General features: G+C 54.2%; 1 protein-coding gene across 2 annotated transcripts in view; it reads left to right on the top strand.

Moving 5' to 3' along the window:
* Positions 1–19261, top strand: part of KCNQ1 (potassium voltage-gated channel subfamily Q member 1) — a 344375-nt gene that overhangs the window by 269276 nt on the left and 55838 nt on the right. Inside the window, exons 13-15 of one of the 2 annotated variants that reach the window (XM_059070209.2) lie at positions 3288–3382; positions 4211–4257; positions 5099–5160. In XM_059070209.2, the coding sequence (XP_058926192.1) occupies positions 3288–3382; positions 4211–4257; positions 5099–5160 (204 nt within the window). The remainder of the gene's footprint in view (positions 1–3287; positions 3383–4210; positions 4258–5098; positions 5161–19261) is intronic. The other variant, XR_010841317.1, reaches the window with a different exon arrangement.

The raw sequence follows: 19261 nt of genomic DNA, 5'->3' as shown, positions 1-19261 counted from the left end.
ACCAGGCTTCCTGGGGGCTGCTTCCATGGTCTGGGGCACCCAGCAGGGCAGGCGGAAACTTGGGGCTCCTGGCAGGCCCAGCTCTGGGGGTGAGGTGAGCCCCTTCCAGCTCAGAACCACAGACCTCCCCGGGCAGTTGGGCACCACAGTGGCTGGAGCAGCTGTGGACGCTGGTGAGCGCCCGTCACAGAAATGCAGGCAAGAAAACTGGCTGCTGACCTCCCTCCCAGGCCGAGGGTCTCCTTTTCTGCCTCAGGACACAGGCCAGGGTCCTGCGAATGGCCTGGAGGCTTCTGGAAGGAAGCTGGGCAGCCTCACCTCCCCTGCTCCCTGCCCCTCACCTCCCCTCGGCGCAGGACCCCTGGGGGGGCCTTAAATAAGTTGGGCGGGGCTTTTTGAGTGGAGAAGCTCCTGGCAGCTTCCTGGCTTGCCCTCGGGTACAAAGGCTCTTGAGCAAGGCCAGAAGCTGGGGCAGCAGGAGGGATGGACAGCAAGAGGCCTCCAGGAAGGAGGGACCCACGGAAGTAGAAGCGGTGGACGAGTCCCTGGCAGTGAGGGGCTCTGTGGGGCTCCAGGGGTGGCCCCCCACCCAGGCCCAGCTGTCAGGGATGCTGTCCCTTCCCCCGCAGCAGCCCGTCTGTCTGTCTGCTGCACGCCCACCCCCATCTGGCCTCAGGGGCTGCAGGAGTGGCGGGTGGCCCCCCCTGCCCGCCTCGCCGGCCGATAAGTACCCAGCTGGCCGCCCCTGTGTCTGGCCAGAGGAGCCAGAGCCTCTTAGCCCTTCACGTTTGCCTTGAACTCGCATGTCCACCGGCGGTCAGTCTGGACAGCCCGGCATTATCTCGGCTCATCTCAGGCTCCTGCTGCTGCCAAGGAAATGAGCTCTAGAGAGAAAGCTGAGATGATGTCTCCAGCTGGGCCCCAGGCCACCACTCGACAAAGGCCTCCAGGAGCTCTGGCCAGACCCTGGTTGGGGGGTGGGAGGTACATTTCTCAGCTCTGAGATGAGACTCAGGGGGCCTGGGACCCCACAGCGCCACGGGTCCTGGGTGTCAGCCGGGCGTCAGTTACCCTGTTTTGGTCCACACCCTAGACAAGGCGAGGCGAGAGGTGGGGGGCCTGCTTACAAGCCCCAGCCCCCCTCGCTTCTGCAGACATGCACACGCATGCCCGGCACACACACACACACACCTGTCACCTGTACTCTTATGCCTTCCCACAGGGACTTCCATATACATTTGTGCACACAGAGGCTCTTAACACGCTCAGGTGCCCAGATCCACCCGCACGCGGTAGGCTGTGACCTCTCAGGGTGTCTGGGAGACCAGGACAAGGACCCGCTCCATTGCAGGCCAGGCCTGCCCCACTTTGACCTCTGAACCCAGCCTTCCCCTCTCCTGATCCCGCCCCAGACCGCACCGGCAGGCCTGGAGGTGGTCGGGGCTGCTCACAGGAAGCCGAGATCACAACTCAGTGGCCTGTGCGCTAAACAGCGGTGCAGACCCTGGGCTCAGCCTCAGACGCTGTCACAGCCACCTCGGGCTCTCCTGGCAAGAGCCAGCTCAGGACCCGCTGGCCTTTGTCACCTACCGTCTTACTTCATCCCCTCTCCCTCCCCGTCAGCCAGAGGGCTCAGCCTCCCCATCTCACAGAAGGTCAAACTGAGCCCTGGGGTATTACCACTAGCCTGTAGCTAAGTGCCACTGTCACACTTGTCATGAAGCTGAGTGGGTGGCCAATCAGAGAGCCTGCCAGAGTCCCATCCCAGCCACTCCTGACCCTGAGACCCCACCACGGGCCTCGGCATGTAGGCCACAAAGGGACAGACACACAGGGTGGTCCGGGGGCCCAAAGCGGGGCTGGGTGTCACCTGTGAGGGCCCCGCCTGGCGGATCTTGTGGGAGCAGGAACCCCCTGAAATTCTTGTGCCCAGTCCCTGACAGGAAGGAGGATTCCGGGGGTCCAGGACGATGTGGGGAGCTGCGAGAACTTAGTGAAGGCGCCAGCGTTGATGGCAGGGCCCCTGGACGTGTCCGAAGGGTGCCCAGAGATCGAGGCAGGACCCTGCCCTCAGGGGAACCCCATCTCTCTGGAAGGCAGAGGTGGCCCTACCCTTAGCCTGGGGTAGCCCCAGTCTCTGGGGTGGCACCCCAAGGAGAAGGAGGCCTCAGGTGGGCAGGGAGGACAGGTGCCCTGGGGGTCCCAGGGTTGAGACCTGGCCGTGACCCTCAACGGGCATCTGTGCCTTATTACTTCTCACCCTCTCACCCACCGGCCCCAGCCCGCGCTGCCAGCTCTCTGGCGTGTCTCTCAGGCCCCCTAGACCCCCCAGCAAGAGGCAGCAACCTCCCAGCCCATCGCTAGTGTGGGCCCTTCAGGGTTAATGAGGCCACCTGGGGCCCCCAACCCCGTCTCCCCACGGTTAGTTCTCCCAGTAGAAGCGGCCTGTGTCCCCACGCGGCTCTGGCTCACTTGTGTGGGCGAAGGGCCTCCTGGGCCATCAAACCCCGACGCGGCCGGCCCGATGCTACCTGGGCGAGGCCCTCAGACCCTAAGCTCCTGGGACCGAGGCCATAAATGCGGCTGGAGGTTTTGCTGACATCGTGAGAAGCCCCGTTCTCTCTGTTGTGGTTTCACCTGAGCCCCGGATGCATTTGTGGGCTGAGGGCTGGCGCCGAGCCTGGAGCCCTGGGGTCCCCTTCCTTGCCCCCAAGGCCCCAGGCCCACCGTGGGAGCAATCTCTGTTCCCGGGCAGCCTGGGAGCCCCAGCAGGAGGCCTATCCCCCGGGGCCACCCCTGCTCAGCTCAGGGGGCTCTGCCTGGGAAGGGGGCGGGGTGGACCACCTCCCCGCCCCAGGAGCAGTGGGCGCGCCAGCCAACAAGCGTGTGGAGGGCGAGCTTGGGGCCCAGGCAGGCGGTGGCTGCACAAAGCTGTGCCCTCCACCCAATGACCGGCAGCCATGCTGGCCCCCAGGCCCTCAGCTGGGCCAGGTCTTCCAAGGCAGCTTGAAAACAGGGACCGGTGGCCTGGAAAGGGAGAGTGGGCTGGTCCCTGCGGCTGAGCGGGCAGGAAGCTGAGGCCCAGAGAGGCCGAGGTACTGGCCCGGGGTCACCCAGCTCCGGGGGGCGGGGGGGATGAGCCCGGCCACTGCATGTGCGCTGATCCAGGCCTGCCCCAGGGTCCCACGTGGGCAGCTCCTTAAATCCTGGAAGAAGAGCACGGAAGGCAGGCGCGGTCACTGCGTTCACACCGAGCCCGCGGCGTGACTCTCTGTCTCCCACCACAGCAAGCGCGGAAGCCCTACGACGTGCGGGATGTCATCGAGCAGTACTCCCAGGGCCACCTCAACCTCATGGTGCGCATCAAGGAGCTGCAGAGGAGGTGGGTGCACGGGGCCCGAGGGCGGGGCACAGGGGAAGGGGGGATCGGAGTGGGCGGGGGAGGGGCCAGGGGCTCACTCCACACATGCCCACCCCTCAGAGATGCTGGACACTTCACAGCCCAGCACACACCCTGTGAGCAGGGGCCAGGTCCAGTCCCAGGAGACACCACCTCCAGGAGAGACCCTAACCAGTTGGGAGCTGAGTGCCTCAACTCTTGGGGGCCGATGTCTTCTGGCTTCTGACTTGGGGCCCACAGAGCTCATCCTCACGGAAGCAGCATGGTCCTTGGGGGCCCACGTGGGCTCAGACCAGCCGCGTCTCCACGGTGGGCTGGCCTGGGAGCCGAGCTCTGTGCGACGCAGGGTGCGGCTGGGAGATATGCCTGTCCTGACCACAGGCCAGGCCGGGGGCTCAGGCTGCCCCCACCCCTGTCGCTGACCTACTACAGGGACGTGAAGCCCACCCAGCCCAGCGATCTTGCCTCACCCTGGCAGGGCCCACTTGCAGGCCTGCCTCTCTGGGAACATTCAGGACACTGGGCTATCCTGGGACCCTGCTGTGCCCAGGGAGGGTGACAAAGGGGCAGCCCAACCACTGCCCTTGACCTCTGAGCGCTCCCCCCACCCAGGCCCCCTTGGGAGCATGGGACTCTGGAACCTGGGAGGCACTGGCTGGTTCTTGGGTGGCAGTGAGGGGCGGCCCCCAGAAGGGGCGGGCAGCTTGTCTTGCTGGGCACATCAGCCCATCCACCCACCGACAGGCCAGATGTCCGTCCGGTGCCCCGGCCAAGCGTGAGCTAGTCTCCGTCTCCCTCCCTCCCCCCCAGGCTGGACCAGTCCATCGGGAAGCCCTCCCTCTTCATCTCCGTCTCAGGTGGGTTTCTGTATCGAGACACCCTGGGCGTGGCAGCCCAGGCCGCACCCTCCTACCATCCCTCCACCATCAGAAAGTGCATGTCTCGCAAGGAAATCCAGAGAGGGGGGCAGGTAGACCCACCCTAAGCAAACTGGCTTCAGACATGATTTACAAGGGATTTTCAGTTAGTGCAGGAACCTGCATGCATCCTTATAAATGGCAGGCTTTTCTAGGCCATTGATGACCTGAGTGTGGAAATGTGACCAGGGCCCTGGGAAGGTGGGGGCCTGGGAGTGGGGTTGGGGGGTGAGCAGCCAGCTAGAACGTTGAGGAGCAAGGTGGGTGCAGCTCTGAGGCACAGCCTCATGTCCTCCGGAGGGGGGCTAGGGGGGTCACACCAGGGAGGGCAGGGCCAGGCCAGTTCCTCGGGGTTGCCCCAGCCCAAGTTCAAGTGGGAAGCACAGCTCACTCAGGGACAGGACGGCAGGGGCCACAGGGGCGACAGACCTCCCCGGCCAGAGCAAGTGCCCCCTTGGGGCGGAATGTCACCTTTGTACAGCGGGCACCATCTCAGGCAGCCCCCGGGCAGGGTGGGTGCCTGTCCTCTGAGTCTCTCGGAGGTCACAGAACTGGAAAGAGTGGAGTGAGGACAGGCCAGCCCGCGCCCGGCCCACCCACTGCCTCCCCTGAAGTTCTCACCACAGAAGAGCTTCTAAGAGACATTCCCGTAGGTTCAGGCCTTTGACCCTCACTCCCTCACCCCCATCGCCCTTCTCCCCGAGCCCAGTCGGGGTCACCTGCCCACCCCTCCCCGTCTGCCAGCCCAGGCATCCCTGACTTGGGTGCTTTAACTCCACAGAGAAGACTAAGGACCGAGGCAGCAACACGATCGGCGCCCGCCTGAACCGCGTGGAGGACAAGGTAGGCGCCTGAGCCCACGCCAGCTCTCGCGGGCCACGCAGCATCGCTGCTGGCGGGCGGCGGGCAGCGTCCTTGGGGCCCGGACAGCGCTGTCCACAGCGGCGTTTCACTCTCCAGCTCTGTCCTGAGCGTGCAGGGCTTGGATGGTGCCCTAGGTGTCTGGTGTCTCCCTTCCTTCCTTCCTTCCTTCCTTCCTTCCTTCCTTCCTCCCATCTGTGCTCGGTGTGGGCTCGCTGACGTAGGGCTCCAGCTCCTCCCCCACGTGTACTGGGCGTTGGTCCCCACGGGGGAAGGACGCTGAAGGCGAGGCTGGTCTTAGACCTCTGACAAGTGGCATCATTGTTGGCAAGTGGTACCGAGTGCCCACAGCCCCCTCCCTGGCATATCTGAGGACTGCCCAGTGCACGCTTTGGTGGGCAGTGCTGTCCACGCTGCCGGCGGCTCCCTCAGCCCCCAGCCCGCTTGCACTCGGGGCTCAGAGGTGCCAACAGGGACACGAGGGTGCATCAAGTGGGGAGGAGGGGATGTGGGCTCCAGGACCCTCCTCTGCAGGGTCCTGACAGCAAGGGAGGTGGGGAGGGACGGCCGAGGCCCTGCTGGGTGTCCGGGTGGGACGTGGACGCCGTGCTCCCTCCGCTCCAGGGCACCAGCAGCCTCAGTGGCCGGGACACCCCAGTCCCCGCCTGGTTCTGTGCCCGCGGCCCCGCCTCTCAGCTCCGGAACCCCTTCCCAGGGCATCCTGGGAGCCTCAGAGGATCTGTGGAATGGGAGGGGGCGGCCTGCCGCCCTTTGAAGTCTCCGTGGTTTGGAGCAGGCTGTTATCTTGCCGAACAGCTCGTTCATCTACATGGACTTTATCTGAAAGCAGCCGGGGGGCTAAAAATAGAGGAATTTCGGTTGAGCAGGGAGTGCGTCCGACTCTCTGTTTCCTGGGCAACGCCTGGCTCTGGCCCGTGTCCATCTCTGCTGCAGCTGGGCAGGCGGGCAGGGGCGCAGCTCTGGGTTCCTGCCCCACGCACCCTGGCCTGGGCCTGCAGGCCGACCCTCCCGGCCTGGGCGGGTACGGGGCCACGATCCTGTGCCTGGGGGAGGGCCGCTGTCCAGGTGCCCACGGGGACCCTCGCTTCGGGCCTGGCCCTCTGGGGCTGTGTGACGCCAGCACCCTGACCCCGCCGGAGGGCTGACCCGTCTCGGTCAGCACAGGCCTCAGCGGGCCCAGTGGCCCTCCTCTGCCCGGGCAGATGGTCCGGCGGCAGATGCCCTGTCTGGCAGGATGGGAACTGAAACTGGGAACGGTCAGCTCCCCAGGCTGAGCGGTTCAGAGTCTCTGGGGCCTGGACTCCGCCTCTCTGGGGACCCGTCGTTGGCTTTCACTCTTCTCGTGTGGGACCAGGGACTCGGGGCTGGCACATTCCGGGAAAAGCAGCATGTGACCACGCCCAGTACAGCAGACCAGGCACCCTGGCCGGTGGGGGGGGGGTGCCTTCCAGACATCAAAGGATGCAGAGGTAGAGCCGGGGAAAGGACCCAGGCCCCCCCCATGCCCTGCCTCCTTGCCCGGCTCTGGAGCAGCTCTGGCCAAGGCAGCCTTCACTGACTGGCCCCTGCCGCTGGCAGGGGTCGTGGTAGCCCGTGGGCCCGTGAGCCGGCCCCCACCCAGCAGCCCTGGGAGCGCCCCGCTGCCCTGCCATCCAGATGCGCTCACCCCTCCGCAAATCCCTGCCCGGGTCCGGTTCTGTCCCCTGTCCCACCGTCCTGGGCCTCTCTTACGGCCCTGCCCACTGCTCCGCGGGACAGGCCACCCCTTGAAACCTAAGCCAGAGCCTGGTGTCCTCTGGGGGTGACGATGGGTAGGAGACAGGGTCCCCTGGAGCCATCTGGCAGCCGGTGGGGGTCTGAGAACCAGGTCTCAGCCCTTGTCCAGCCAGGGTCGGTGTGGTGGGCTGAGGTGCGGCCCACGTTGGCTTTGGGGGTACAGAATTATGGACCCACATTTCTTCAGATCTGAACAACAAAGGGAAGGGCTTTCTGGAGTCCCTGATCCCTGGGGACAAGGTTGGGAGCAAGGCCCCCGGTGGCCTCCACCGTCAGGCTCTGCGCCCGGGACAGGGGCCGCCTCTGGGCAGCAGGGATTCCGGGTGTTCCGCACACACTCAGGGGGATGGACTCTGTGTCGGCTTCGCCCGCCTCCTGCCTCGCAGGAGCTGGTTCCGCCCGAGAGGCAACGCCGCACCCCCAGGTCTCAAGGCAGGGAGCAGGCCGTGCTCCACGCTGAATCTCTGCCCCGTGGACACGTGCTGGACCCGGGCAGAGGCTGCCGTGGGCCGGCGTCCAGCTCAGCCTGCCCAGCCCCTCCCCCGCTAGCCGATGCCCCCCTCGGGGACAGACCCTGGGAAAGGGCCCCGCCGGGCCCAGAGGGCACAGTGGCGTGTCCCAGGCCCCATGTTATCACCGCAGCCATCGGGACCATAAACAACCCCCCTCGCAATCCTGCTGACTGAGGGAAGTTGGGGGCAGGAAATCCAGCAGCCGTCCAGCCCTGGGAAGCCCAGCAGGCCTGCAGTGGTGGCAGTGCCAGCCGGCCCGCCAGTCCCAGCCGGAGCCCCGGACCTCCCCCAACCCCACCGGGCTGACCTCAGGCCGGAAGGGAGCCTGGCCCCCCACTGCTTCCTCATCTCAGCTCAGGCCCTCGGCGGTGACGGCGGTCCCGTCCCGGCCGGCTCGCTCAGCCACAGGACGAGGGGCTTGGAGAGGAGGGGGAGGGGACCTCGGGGTGCACAGCGGCCGCCCCCATCCCCGTCTCGGGAGCAGGTCATTCTGAGGGTCAGTGGCCGGGCTGTCCGCTTGCAGGGAGTCACTGGGGGTGGGGGAGGCCAGCTTAGCTTGTGCAGTCCAGGGGCCACACGGGCCGGAGGGCGCCCCGCCACTTCCTTCTCTCCGGGGTCCCGCAGCCTCTTTGCAGCTCGCGCTCCGGATCAGAGCCCCCCCACCCGCCCTCAGGACGCCCCCTGTCCCTGGCCTGGGCTGGCTGTGCAGGCCTGCCTTGCTCCAGGGCCCCGGGGAACAGACACAGCACTCCCCCGCCGCAGCCTGCACCCCGCTGGCCCGGGGAGCCCACTGGCCCCCTTAGTTGTGCGAGGAGAGGGCTTGAACTGCTTTGTCACGTTGCGTTCTCTACTCTGGCAAGGACTCGTTTGCCCAAATAAAGTCTCTTTTACCAGTGGGGAAACTGAGGCCCGGAGAGGTTGCTGGTTAGGTAAAGAGCTGGTCCCGGCGGAAGCCACAGACAGAAGGGGAGATGAGGTGGAGAGAGACAGAAGAAAGCAGAAGAGTATTTCACCAACAGAAGGGGGCTGGTTGAGAAGAGGCCGGGTAGGAACACTGAGGGCCAAGGTGAGGGCAAACAGCAAAAGGTCCACGGGCGGCAGCGGTCAGATTCCGACACGCCAGGCCCTGTGACGGGTCCTGAGAACGTGGCCCCCAGCCCCCCGGCCCCTCCCTGTCAGGGCTGCTCCGGGGCAGGGACCCTGTGGCTCTCTGGGGACCCGATGGAGAAGTCTGCTCCCACCTTCCTCCCCCAGTGTGTATTCTTAGCTCCGTCCCCAGGACCTGCTGCAGTGTTTACATTGAGCCCTGTTTATTTTGCAAGCTCAGCTCACACTGCTTTTGCTGATATGAGGAACACAGTGGGCTGGGAGAATTTCTTTCTTCTCTGTTTTTGCCGGAAATGTTCATGGCTCAGAGCCGGACACAGGGAGTCCTGGGTTTCCAGGCCCCAGTTCAGAATCTGTGGGTGGGAAGGGCCCCCCCCAACCCCCGACATTCCTTCCACCGCCCCCCGGCCTAGAACCCTGGCCAGGCACACCTTTCTCCCGGACAGGAACACCCCCCAGGCCGGGCTCCCCACCACCTCACCTCCCCAGCCCCTGCCCTGGACCAGGTAGGCCCGGCCACCCAGGACGTGGCGTCTGCCCCAGGCGCCCCTCCTCCTGCTCTGTCCCCCTCCCAGACGCCTCCGTGCACCAGGCCTAAAAGCAGGACCCGGAATCCTAGTCACCCCAGCCACTGCCCCCGGCTCCTACCGCCACCCCGAGAGCCCCTCGAAGCTGCTCACCCTCGCACACCAGCTGCATATCCTCCCCACTGAGTTCAGGCCTTTATCATCTTGGGCTTAGATTATTTTTCCAGACATCTATGTGGCCTCTGGCCTCTCCCCACCACACACCAGTCCTTCACATTGTAGAAGCTTTCTTCAACACTGCTGAAACCCTCCTGCTAATATTTTCTTCAGACTTTTTCTGTCCACATTTGTGGGTGAGATACGTACTTACAGGGTCCTCACTGGGTTATGGTATCCAATGTATGTGAGCCTCACAGGACGAGTTGAGAAGTGTTCCCTCTTCTTCCATGTTCTAGAATATTTTGTATAGGATGAGGATCCTCTTCCCCTGAGTGTTTGGGGAAACTTAGAGGTAAAGCCACCTAGGCCTGGTGCGTTCTTTGTGGGCAGGTTTTTAATCGAGTCTATGACTCGGATGGTTATGGGACACTTGGGGTTTTCTATCTCTTCTTGTGTCAGTTTTGATAAGTTGCATATTTTAAGAATTTGTACATTCCATCCTAGTTTTCACATTTACTGGCATTTATTATCATTTTAGCATCTGTAGCATCAGTGGTTAGGCCCCTTTTTTACTACCAGTATTGTTTGTTTGTGCCTTCACTTTTTTCCATTGGTCAAGCCTGCCTGCTAGCTGACGATTTTATTCATGTTTTCAACAAACTTTTGACCTAGTTGATCCTCTCTTTTGTAGGTTTTGTCTTGTTTCATTCACTTCTCTTTATTTTCTTCCTTCTATTTACTTGGGCTTAATGTATTATTCTTTCTTTAACTTCTTAGGTTGGATAATTATGAATTCTAAAACTTTCTAGATTTCCAAGGTGTGCATTTAAGACAATACTTTTATTTTTCTCTAACTACCACTCAAACTTCACCCCCCAGGTTTTGATATAGAGCATTTAATTTTAATGTTCATTCACGCAAAGATTGTTCTAGTCTCCATTATGACCTCTTGTTTACCCCAGGAGCTATTTTGGAATATGATTTTTGTCATTGTTATAATTGTTATTCCTCTATTGTCAAAGAAAGTGATCTGTAGGGTATCAATCTTTTTTTGTTTGAATAAATTTGTTTATTTATTTATTTTTGGCTGCGTTGGATCTTCGTTGCTGTACGCGGGCTTTCTCTAGTTGCAGCGAGCGAGGGCTGCTCTTTGTTGCCGTGCGTGGGCTTCTCATTGCGGTGGCTTCTCTTGTTGCAGGGCACGGGCTGTAGGCACGCGGGCTTCAGTAGTTGTGGCACATGGGGTTCAGTAGTTGTGGCTCGCAGGCTCTAGAGCGCAGGCTCTGTAGTTGTGGTGCACAGGCTTCGTTGCTCCGTGGCATGTGAGATCTTCCCGGACCGGGGCGGATTCTTAACCACTGTGCCACCAGGGAAGTCCTGTAGGGTATCAGTCTCTTGGAATGTTTTGAAATATGTTTTACAGGTACAACATGTCATCAGCTTTTGTAAATGTACCTTCTGTGTTTGAATACCTTGTGTGTCCTGAAGTTGCTGGGTGCGGTGTTATACTTGTGTTCATTAGAACGAGCTTGTTAATTGTTTTGTTGAGATCCATATCCTCACTAGAATGTTTTTATCTTACTTGATCTATCATTACTGAGAAATGTGTTGAAGTGCCAACAATTGTGGATAATTTTTCTAGTTTTCTTTATATTTCTGTCGATTTTTGCTTAATGTATTTTTAGATCTTATGATCAGATACATATAATATCCAAATTTTTATATATTCACTGCTGGAGTCAATGTTTTCTAATTCCATAACACCTGCTTTCTCTCAAGTAGTGTTCTTTTTTCCCTTAAAGTTTATTATCATTGTTATACAAACCTAATTTTGTTTGTAATCTTTTTTTTTTTAAGCTTTCTTTTGAGGTATAATTTACATGCCATAAAATTCACCCAATGTAAATGTAGACAACACATTTAATAAATTTCTAGTTTGATGTGCAGCCATCATCAAAACTAAGTTTTAGAACATTTATCAACACCCCCAAATTCCCTCAATTCCATTTGCAAAATCATTCCCAGCTCCCACAGCCAGCCACACACTCAGTCACTGACCTGCTTTCTGTCTCTGTATCCTTAAATTTCTATAAGGCTAGAAATTTGCCTTTTCTGGAAGCTTCATATAAATGGAATCAGACAACTTGTGGTGTTTTGTGTTTAGTTTTTCTCACATAATGTAACATTCTTGAGGGTCATCTGTGCTGCATCATGTATTTCTTTTCTTCTTAACACTGAATAGTATTCTGTTGTATGGATCAACCACATTTTGTTTATCCATTTGCCAGTTGATAGACGTTTGGATTGTTTCCAGTTTGGGGCTATTATGGTCAATGCTGCTGTGAACTTTTATCTACAAGTCTGTGTATGGACATATGTTTTCATTTCTCTTGGTCAGGTTCCTAAGAGGGGAATTGATGGGTCATATGGTAAGTTTCTGTTTAACTTTCTAAAAAACTTCTAAACTGTTTTCCAAAGGGTCTGTACCATTTTGATTTCCCACCAGTAATGTACAAAGGTTCCACGCTCTCTATATCCTTGCAAATACATGGTATGGTTGGCCTTTTTTCTTTTCGCCATTCTAGTTGTGGGTTTGATTTGCATTTCCTTAATCACTAATGATGTTGAGCAACTTTTCATGTGCTTATTAGCCATTCATAGTCTTCTTTGGGGAAATGTTTATTCAACTCTCTTGCCTATTTTCTAATTAAGTAGTTCTGTTATTGAGTTGTAAGAGTTGTTTATATGTTCTGGATACAAGTCCTTTATCAGATATATGACTTGCAAGTATTTTCTCCCATTCTGCGGCTGTCTCTTCATGTTCTTAATCATGTATTTTAAAACACAAAAGTTTTAAATTGTAAAATGTCCAACTTATCTTTTCTTGTGTGACTCATGCTTTTGATGTTATATCTAAGACCTGTTTGCCTAATCCAGGGACATGAACATGTTCTTCTATTTTTTTCTCATAGAAGTTTTTAGACTCAACTCTTACACTTAGGTCTATGATTTATTTTGAGTTAATTTTAGGGTGTGGTGTGAGGAAAAGTTTGGGGTTTTTTTTGTTTTGGTTTGGTTTTTGGCTTTTGTTCTTTTTGCTTATGGATATCCAATTGCCTCGGCACCATTTGTTGAAAACGTTACTTTTCCCCCATTGAATTTTCATGGCACCTTTGTCGAAAATCAATTGAACATAAGTATGTGGGTTTATTTCTGGATTCTCAATTCTGTTCTATTGGTCTATATTCCCTATCCTTAAACCCACATTACACTTTCTTGATTATTGTAGCTCTGTAATAAGTTTTGAAATCGGGTAGTGTAAGTCCTCCAATTTTCTTCTTTCTCAAATTGTTTTGCACATTCTAAGTGCTATGAATTTTTATGTGAATTGTAGAATCAGCTTGCCAGCTTCTACCAAAAAAAAAAAAAAGAGAGAAGAAGCCTGCTGGGATTTTGATAGGGATTGTGTTGAATCTATAGATCCATTTGGGAGAACTTGACATCTTCACAATATTGAGTCTTCTAATTCATGAACATGGTATATCCTTCTGTTTATTTGATCTATTTTAATTTCTTCCTGTGATATTTTATAGCTTTCAGTGTACAAATCTTACGTATCCTTTGTTAATGTTCCCCCTAAATATTTTATTATTTTTAATGCTACTGTTAATGAAATTGTTTTCTTAATTTCATTTTTGAATTGTTTGTTACTAGTATACAGAAATACAATTAAATTTTGATATTAAGCTTATAAACTGTGACTTCATTGTTATTAATTTTAGTAAATATTGTTATTGTTGTTGATTCTTTAGGATTTTCTACATACAGGATCATGTCATGTGTGAATAAAGACAGTTTTAGGTCTTCCTTCCAATCTGGATGCCTTTAATTCTTTTTTTTTTGCCTAATTACACTGGCTTGATTGACTGTCCAGTAAGATGTTGACGAAAAGTGGCTAGAGAAGGTCTTACAGGGAAAAGTATTCAGTCATTCACCATTAAATATGATGTAGATTTTCATTAGGTGCTCTTTATTGGGTTGAGGATGTTTCCTTCTATTCCTGGTGTGTGTTCAGAGCTCTTATCATGAAAGGACGTTAGATTTTCTCAGTTGCCCATTCTGCATCTTTTGAGATGGTCACATGCCTTTTAGCCCTTATTCTATTAATATGGTGTGATACATTAATTGATTTGGGGGTGTTAAGCCAATCTTGTATTTCCCACCTGATCATGATATATGATCTCTTTTATCTGTTGTTGGATTTTGTTTGCTAAGATTTTGTTAGGAACGTTTGTATCTATATTCATAAAAGATATTGTTCTCTAGTTTTATTGTGACTTTTTATTCTGATTTTAGTGTCAGGTTTTTAAATTCTTGTCTTTTTAATCCTGTATACACATTTTAGGTGCCTGTTGTAAACACTGTGTGGCTAGGTTTTAAAAAATCATTTAATACATTTATACTTAATGTAATTTCCAATATCTTTTGATTGATTTTCTAGCAATGTATTTTGTGCTTTTCATTTGTACTAAATTTTTTAATGTTTACTTCAGTCCTCTTTCTTGCCTCTTGTTGGATTGATAATTATTTCTCATTCCATTTTTTCTTCTACTGGTTTGAAGCTATATGGCCATTCTTACAGAGGTTAAACTAGGACATTGTAAATGGTTATATAATAGAGTCATTTGCTATATTTACCCACATCTGGAATAAAATAAGGACCTTAGGACATTTTAGTTTCAATCTCTCCTGCTAACTTATGTGTCTTGTTGTATACTTTAGTTCAAGCATAATTAGTAGTGTTTTATACAATCAATATGTGTTTAAATTTACCCACCTGTTTGCCTCTTTTGTCACTCATCATTTATTTTTCATCTCAGATCTTACATCTGGGGTCACTTTTTTCTGGCTGAAGTATTCATTAGAATTTCCTTCAGTGAAAATCAAAATCCCTCTGATTTCATTTGTTTTAAGATGACTGTTTTACTGTTGTTCTTAAAAAATATTTCCACTGGGTATAAAATTCTAGACCCTAGGTTACCAAAAAGATTTTCTCTTAACACGTTGAAAAGATTGTCCAACTGTACTTTGACTTCCATTGTTTCCATTGAGAACAAAGATGACAGTGAGTCATTGTTCTTTGGAAGGCAACGTATTTTTTCTCTCTGGCTACTTTTAAGCTCTTTCCTTTGACTCTAGTGTTCTGCATTTTCACTATGTTGTGTTATTAGAGAGTTTCTTTTGTTCATTCTGCTTGGAATTCAGTGAGTTTCCTTAATCTGTGGTGGTGTGTTGCATCAGTTCTGGATTACACTCAGCCACTATCTCTTCATATTTTGCTTTAGTTCATTATCTCTTCTGGAACTTTCATTAGACATTTGGTAGACCATCTCAATCGCCTCTATGTCTCTTAGTGCCCCCCCCCTTTTAAAAAAATCACTTTGTTTCTCTGTACTGGGTTCTGGATAATATCTTCTGATCCATCTTCCAATTCACTAGTTATTTCTTCAACTGTTTCTAATCTGCTGTTAAACCTATCCAAAGAATTTTAAATATCAATGATTATTTTCCTATTTATGGAAATTCTATCTGGTTTCTATGCATACTTGATAGATCATTTTTATAGTATCTTTCTTTTCACTTGTATATTCAAACTATTAAAAAATTTCTTGAAATGTATTGAATATGGCTATTTTATATTTAATTTCTGGTATCTAAAGTCTTTGTGAATCGGCTTCTCTCTTTTTGTTTTTTCTTCTGGCTTTCATTCATGGTGTTTTGTTCCCTCTGAGAATTTCCTTTTTTTAATCAGGAGTTCATATGTCTTAAAATGTATCTGTGGGGATTTTTGAGGTCTAATGTGAAGTTGAGGTTCTTGGGGCGGGGCGGGAGGCGGGGATCTACGTTCACCTCTTCCTTTGCTATACACGTGGGAGTATTACCAGCCTGGCCTATAAATCCTGGGCTCAACGTTTTCAAGACCACCCAGGTAGTGTGCATTTGGGCTTCCAAGCTGAGCATGGACCAGCTTGTGGATGTGACTTCTCAAGGCAAATATTGTTCCACTCCTGTTAGCAGCAAGACAATTTTCTATATAGTCGTTTCAGGGACCAGGTTATTTCTCATTGACCTTTACAATGAACATAGAGCCCTTTGAAGGTTCCAGCTTTACATAGGGCTCCGCTGTGACACTTCCCACCTGGGGCAGGTCTGGGCTTGGATATCTAGCTATCCATCACCTGTGAGACTGTGAAAACCAAAGCTCAAGTGTACTCAGTTCATCAAATGCCTTCAGGATACCTCTTACCTCTGTGGGCTCCACTTTCACTGCACATTCAGCCTCTGACCTGTCTTACTTCCTGGCTAGCTCGTCCAGGCCAATGAGTCTCGTGGTCAGACAAACTCTTGCTCACTTAACAGGGGACAGAGTCAGGGTTTGGAAGGTGGGATTTTTCTTTGCAGCCTGGGTCTGATGGCTGCTGTCCCAACTCCCTGTACTGATTCCTGACCTTCCCATGTTCCATCTCCCCATGAAGCTGGGAGCTACTGGGCAGTAGTAACGTGTCTTGTTCATGCTGGTTGCTGGGGATCTTAGTGATCAGTAGGTCTCAGGCTGGGACTCCAGTGGGGACTGGGTTGGGCCACCAGCCCTTGGCAGGCTGGACTGAGAAGGATGCCAGCCTGTCTAGAGCTGGGAGCCTCTAGACCAGGGGCCAGCAAACTGGGGCCCACAGACCAAATCTGGCCCCTGACCTAAAGAATGTGTGACAGAGACTATATGTGATTCCCTAATGCCTATGATATTTACTATCTGGCCATTTACAGGAAAGCGTGCTAAGCCCCAATTCAGACCAATGTTCTCCAGTAGAAATATAATGGGAGCCACAGATATAATTTTAAACTTTCTAATAGCCACATCAGAAAAAATAAAAAGCTTAAATTCATTGTAATATATTTTATTTAACCCAATAGATTAAGATATTATCATTTCAATATGTAATCAAAACAAAAGAATGCTTAGGAAGGTCAACATCCTGTCTTCAAAAGCCAGCGTGGGTTTTAGACTTAGAGCACACCTCAGTTTGGATGCTCTATTTTCATAAGAACTGCTTGGTCTGCATTTAGATATCATAAAATTTACAGTTGAAAAGGCGGATTCTCATGCCTAAAGCATTCCAAACAACCATAGCTGAAGTCTTCCGATAACTGATTTGGGGATCTGTATTGAAATTTCATTGTGAATTCGTTAAAATTAAATCAAATTAAGATCCAGTTCCTTGGTCTCACAAGCCACATTTCCAGTGCTTTTAGCCAAGCAGGTCTGGTGAACAGGCTGTTGAAGAGGCGGCTTCAGACTGTCACGTGCTTGTGGACAGAGGCGAGAGTGGTCCCCGAGCATCTGACCAGGCCAGGCCCAGGGAGGTGCTGGGTGATCACCAAGAGGATAAGGAGATGCTGCTGCTGCGGGTCAGACGGGGTGGGGTTGGGGCTGGGTGGGAGGGAGCATCTTCTCGCCCCAGCATCCCCTCGGTACTTCCTTGCACCCTCCTGGGTTCCCATTCCTCAGGCTCTTCCCTGAATTCCTCCCTCGAGCCCCTCTGGGTCCATGACCCACGCCTCCCCAAGGGGCCTAAGGACCGTCCGCCTGGGATTCTGGCTCTTATACCCACATCTGTCTCCCACCAGCCTCGGCTCCTGGGGGGCCGTCAGGAACGGCGTTCCCTGCATGAGGCTCTGTCTCCAGGCTGCCTCGGATTCCCTGGAGCACCTCGTCACCAGCTGGGGCCAGTCGTGTTGGAAAGTGGGGCAGCCTCAGATGGGCACCAATGGCCCTGCTCCCCCCACACGCCATGCCCAGACCCCCGACTTTCCTCTGCCTGCCCCCAACACGTCGCTCTTTGCTGGTGAGCTGCTCTTGAGTGGCACGGCCGTAAATAGGCGAAGGCGTGGGGCTCTGCCTGATCAAAGGGCCCCCTTCAGAAGCCGTCATTAGCTGCTATTCTGGGAACTGGTTATTTTAAGGTTAGTGTATTTTTTCTTTCCTGAGGAGCGGTCTTAGTGGATGGCAAGGTCCTGAGGTGCTGGCTCTTCAGTCAAACCACACAAGCCCTGTTTTGTCTAGGGTTTCAAAGATAAACCTATAATGAAAGCGTCAGTTGACACTAAGCGCCGCCATCCCCATTCCTGGGCAGAGGTAGGCGGGCCTGCCAGGGAGTCCCCGCACCCCTCGAGCCACAGGGAGACTTGACGGGCCCCCGGGACGGGGCTGCCATGTTCCCGGAGGGAGCCCGAGGCCAGAGCCCGGCATTCTCACGACCAGGGCAGCCCCCATAGGACTTGCCTAGAGCCTGGCTCGGGGGCCTTTTCAACCGTCGGCCCAGCTTTGGCCAAAAATCTGTGGGAAGATGCCCACCCCCACCAGTGGCCAGGGGAACGCACGGTGACGCCACGTTTTAAGAAAATGGTAATACCCAGTGCTGGCACCCAGGTGGGGAAACAGGCGTTCTTACACATTGCTGGTGGAGACGAAAATTACGGTAGTAACAGAGCTTCTGGGAAGGAATCTAGCAGCGTCTGTTAACATTCAAAATACACGTACCTTTTGATCTAACATCTCTGCTTCCAGGAAATGAAACCCCAGGGTCAGAGATCTATGTATCAGGACGCTTGTCACGCTCTAATTTGTGACTGAGAGACATGGGGAACCACTTGATTGCAGCTAGGGAAGAGCTGAGGAAAGGAGATGCCTCCCAGCTGTGGGCACCGCGAGACATACCTTTAATGAGTTGCTAAGTCAGAAAGCTGAGATGCCGAGAACCGCTGGGGTCGTCTGGGCAGTAGCCAGCCCGCGTGCGGCTGTGAGATGCTCCGTCCTCGTTTGCCCCAGGTCAAGGCGCCCCTTGCAGTCAGTGTGTGTGTGTGTGTGTGTGTGTGTGTGTGTGTGTGTTCCGAGGTAGTTCAGGTAGAGATGTTGCTTCCCATCCAGCTTCCTGCTCTGGCCTCGGTCCTCTATCAGCTGGGGCTGCTCTCCCACCAGAAGGACTAGCCCCCAAACTCAGTATCCTGTGAGCCCTACACCCAAGGCCCCCTCCCCAGGGCTCTGGGTTCACTCAGCACTCAAGCCTCCGTCACTAGTCTGAGCCTCCTTCCCCCCAGGCTCTCTCTGTGCCAAGATGGGGGACGCGGTCCATCGGCTCCAGGCCCCTTCCAGGCCCGAGGACCAGCCCCAAGCTCTTAACGGCTCCACACTGGAAGCGACACACACATCACCTCTGCTTCAGCCCCCTGGCGGAGCGAGCCGCGTGCCCCACCCGGAGAAATGTGGGGAGCGTGTTCCCGGCAGGACCCTCTTGAGTCGTCTGTGTGATGGGACATCCGTCTGTCCACCCATGTTCATCCAGAGGCGGCAGATCCCCCTGTGACTCGGGCCTGCCCACCTGCCCCTGCCCACACACAACTCACCTCAGCAGCCCTCCCCATGGCCCACGGCTCAGCCCTCTGCGCCCGGCAGGACCCCGAGAACAGCCCGGCACCCCAGGGGCCCACCCACGAGGCTTGGTTCGGTGGGCCAAGCCCCCGCCAGGGTTAGGGAGCACCCAGGGAGAGGGGCGCAGGAGGCAAACTCATGTCTGGCCGTCTGACCCGCCGCACAGATGGGCACCCGGCCGTCGGCAGGAGATGCATTGGCGCAAAAGGGACGAACGGGGCGACGGGAGGGGAGTGTGGTCAGCTGCAGGGTCTGAGCCGCCATCCGACTCCGCCTCCCTCCACCTGGTCCCTAAGGTCCCGGTGACCGGGCTGGAGCAGGACTCCCCCTCTGAGGAGCTCAGGAGCCCCCTCACTGAGGTCAGAGGACTGGGCCGCCCACCACCTCTGTGAGTCCGAGTTTCCGCAGATGCTAAAAGCACACACCTCCATTCCAGAGGCTCGGTTTCCCTGTCACCGAGGGAGGGCCTGGGTCGGGCAGGCTTTGAGGGCCCT

The sequence above is a fragment of the Kogia breviceps genome, chromosome 7 (assembly GCF_026419965.1).
Source record: "Kogia breviceps isolate mKogBre1 chromosome 7, mKogBre1 haplotype 1, whole genome shotgun sequence".
In the NCBI taxonomy this organism is placed as follows: domain Eukaryota; kingdom Metazoa; phylum Chordata; class Mammalia; order Artiodactyla; family Physeteridae; genus Kogia; species Kogia breviceps.
This window is presented reverse-complemented; position numbering and strand designations above follow the sequence as displayed.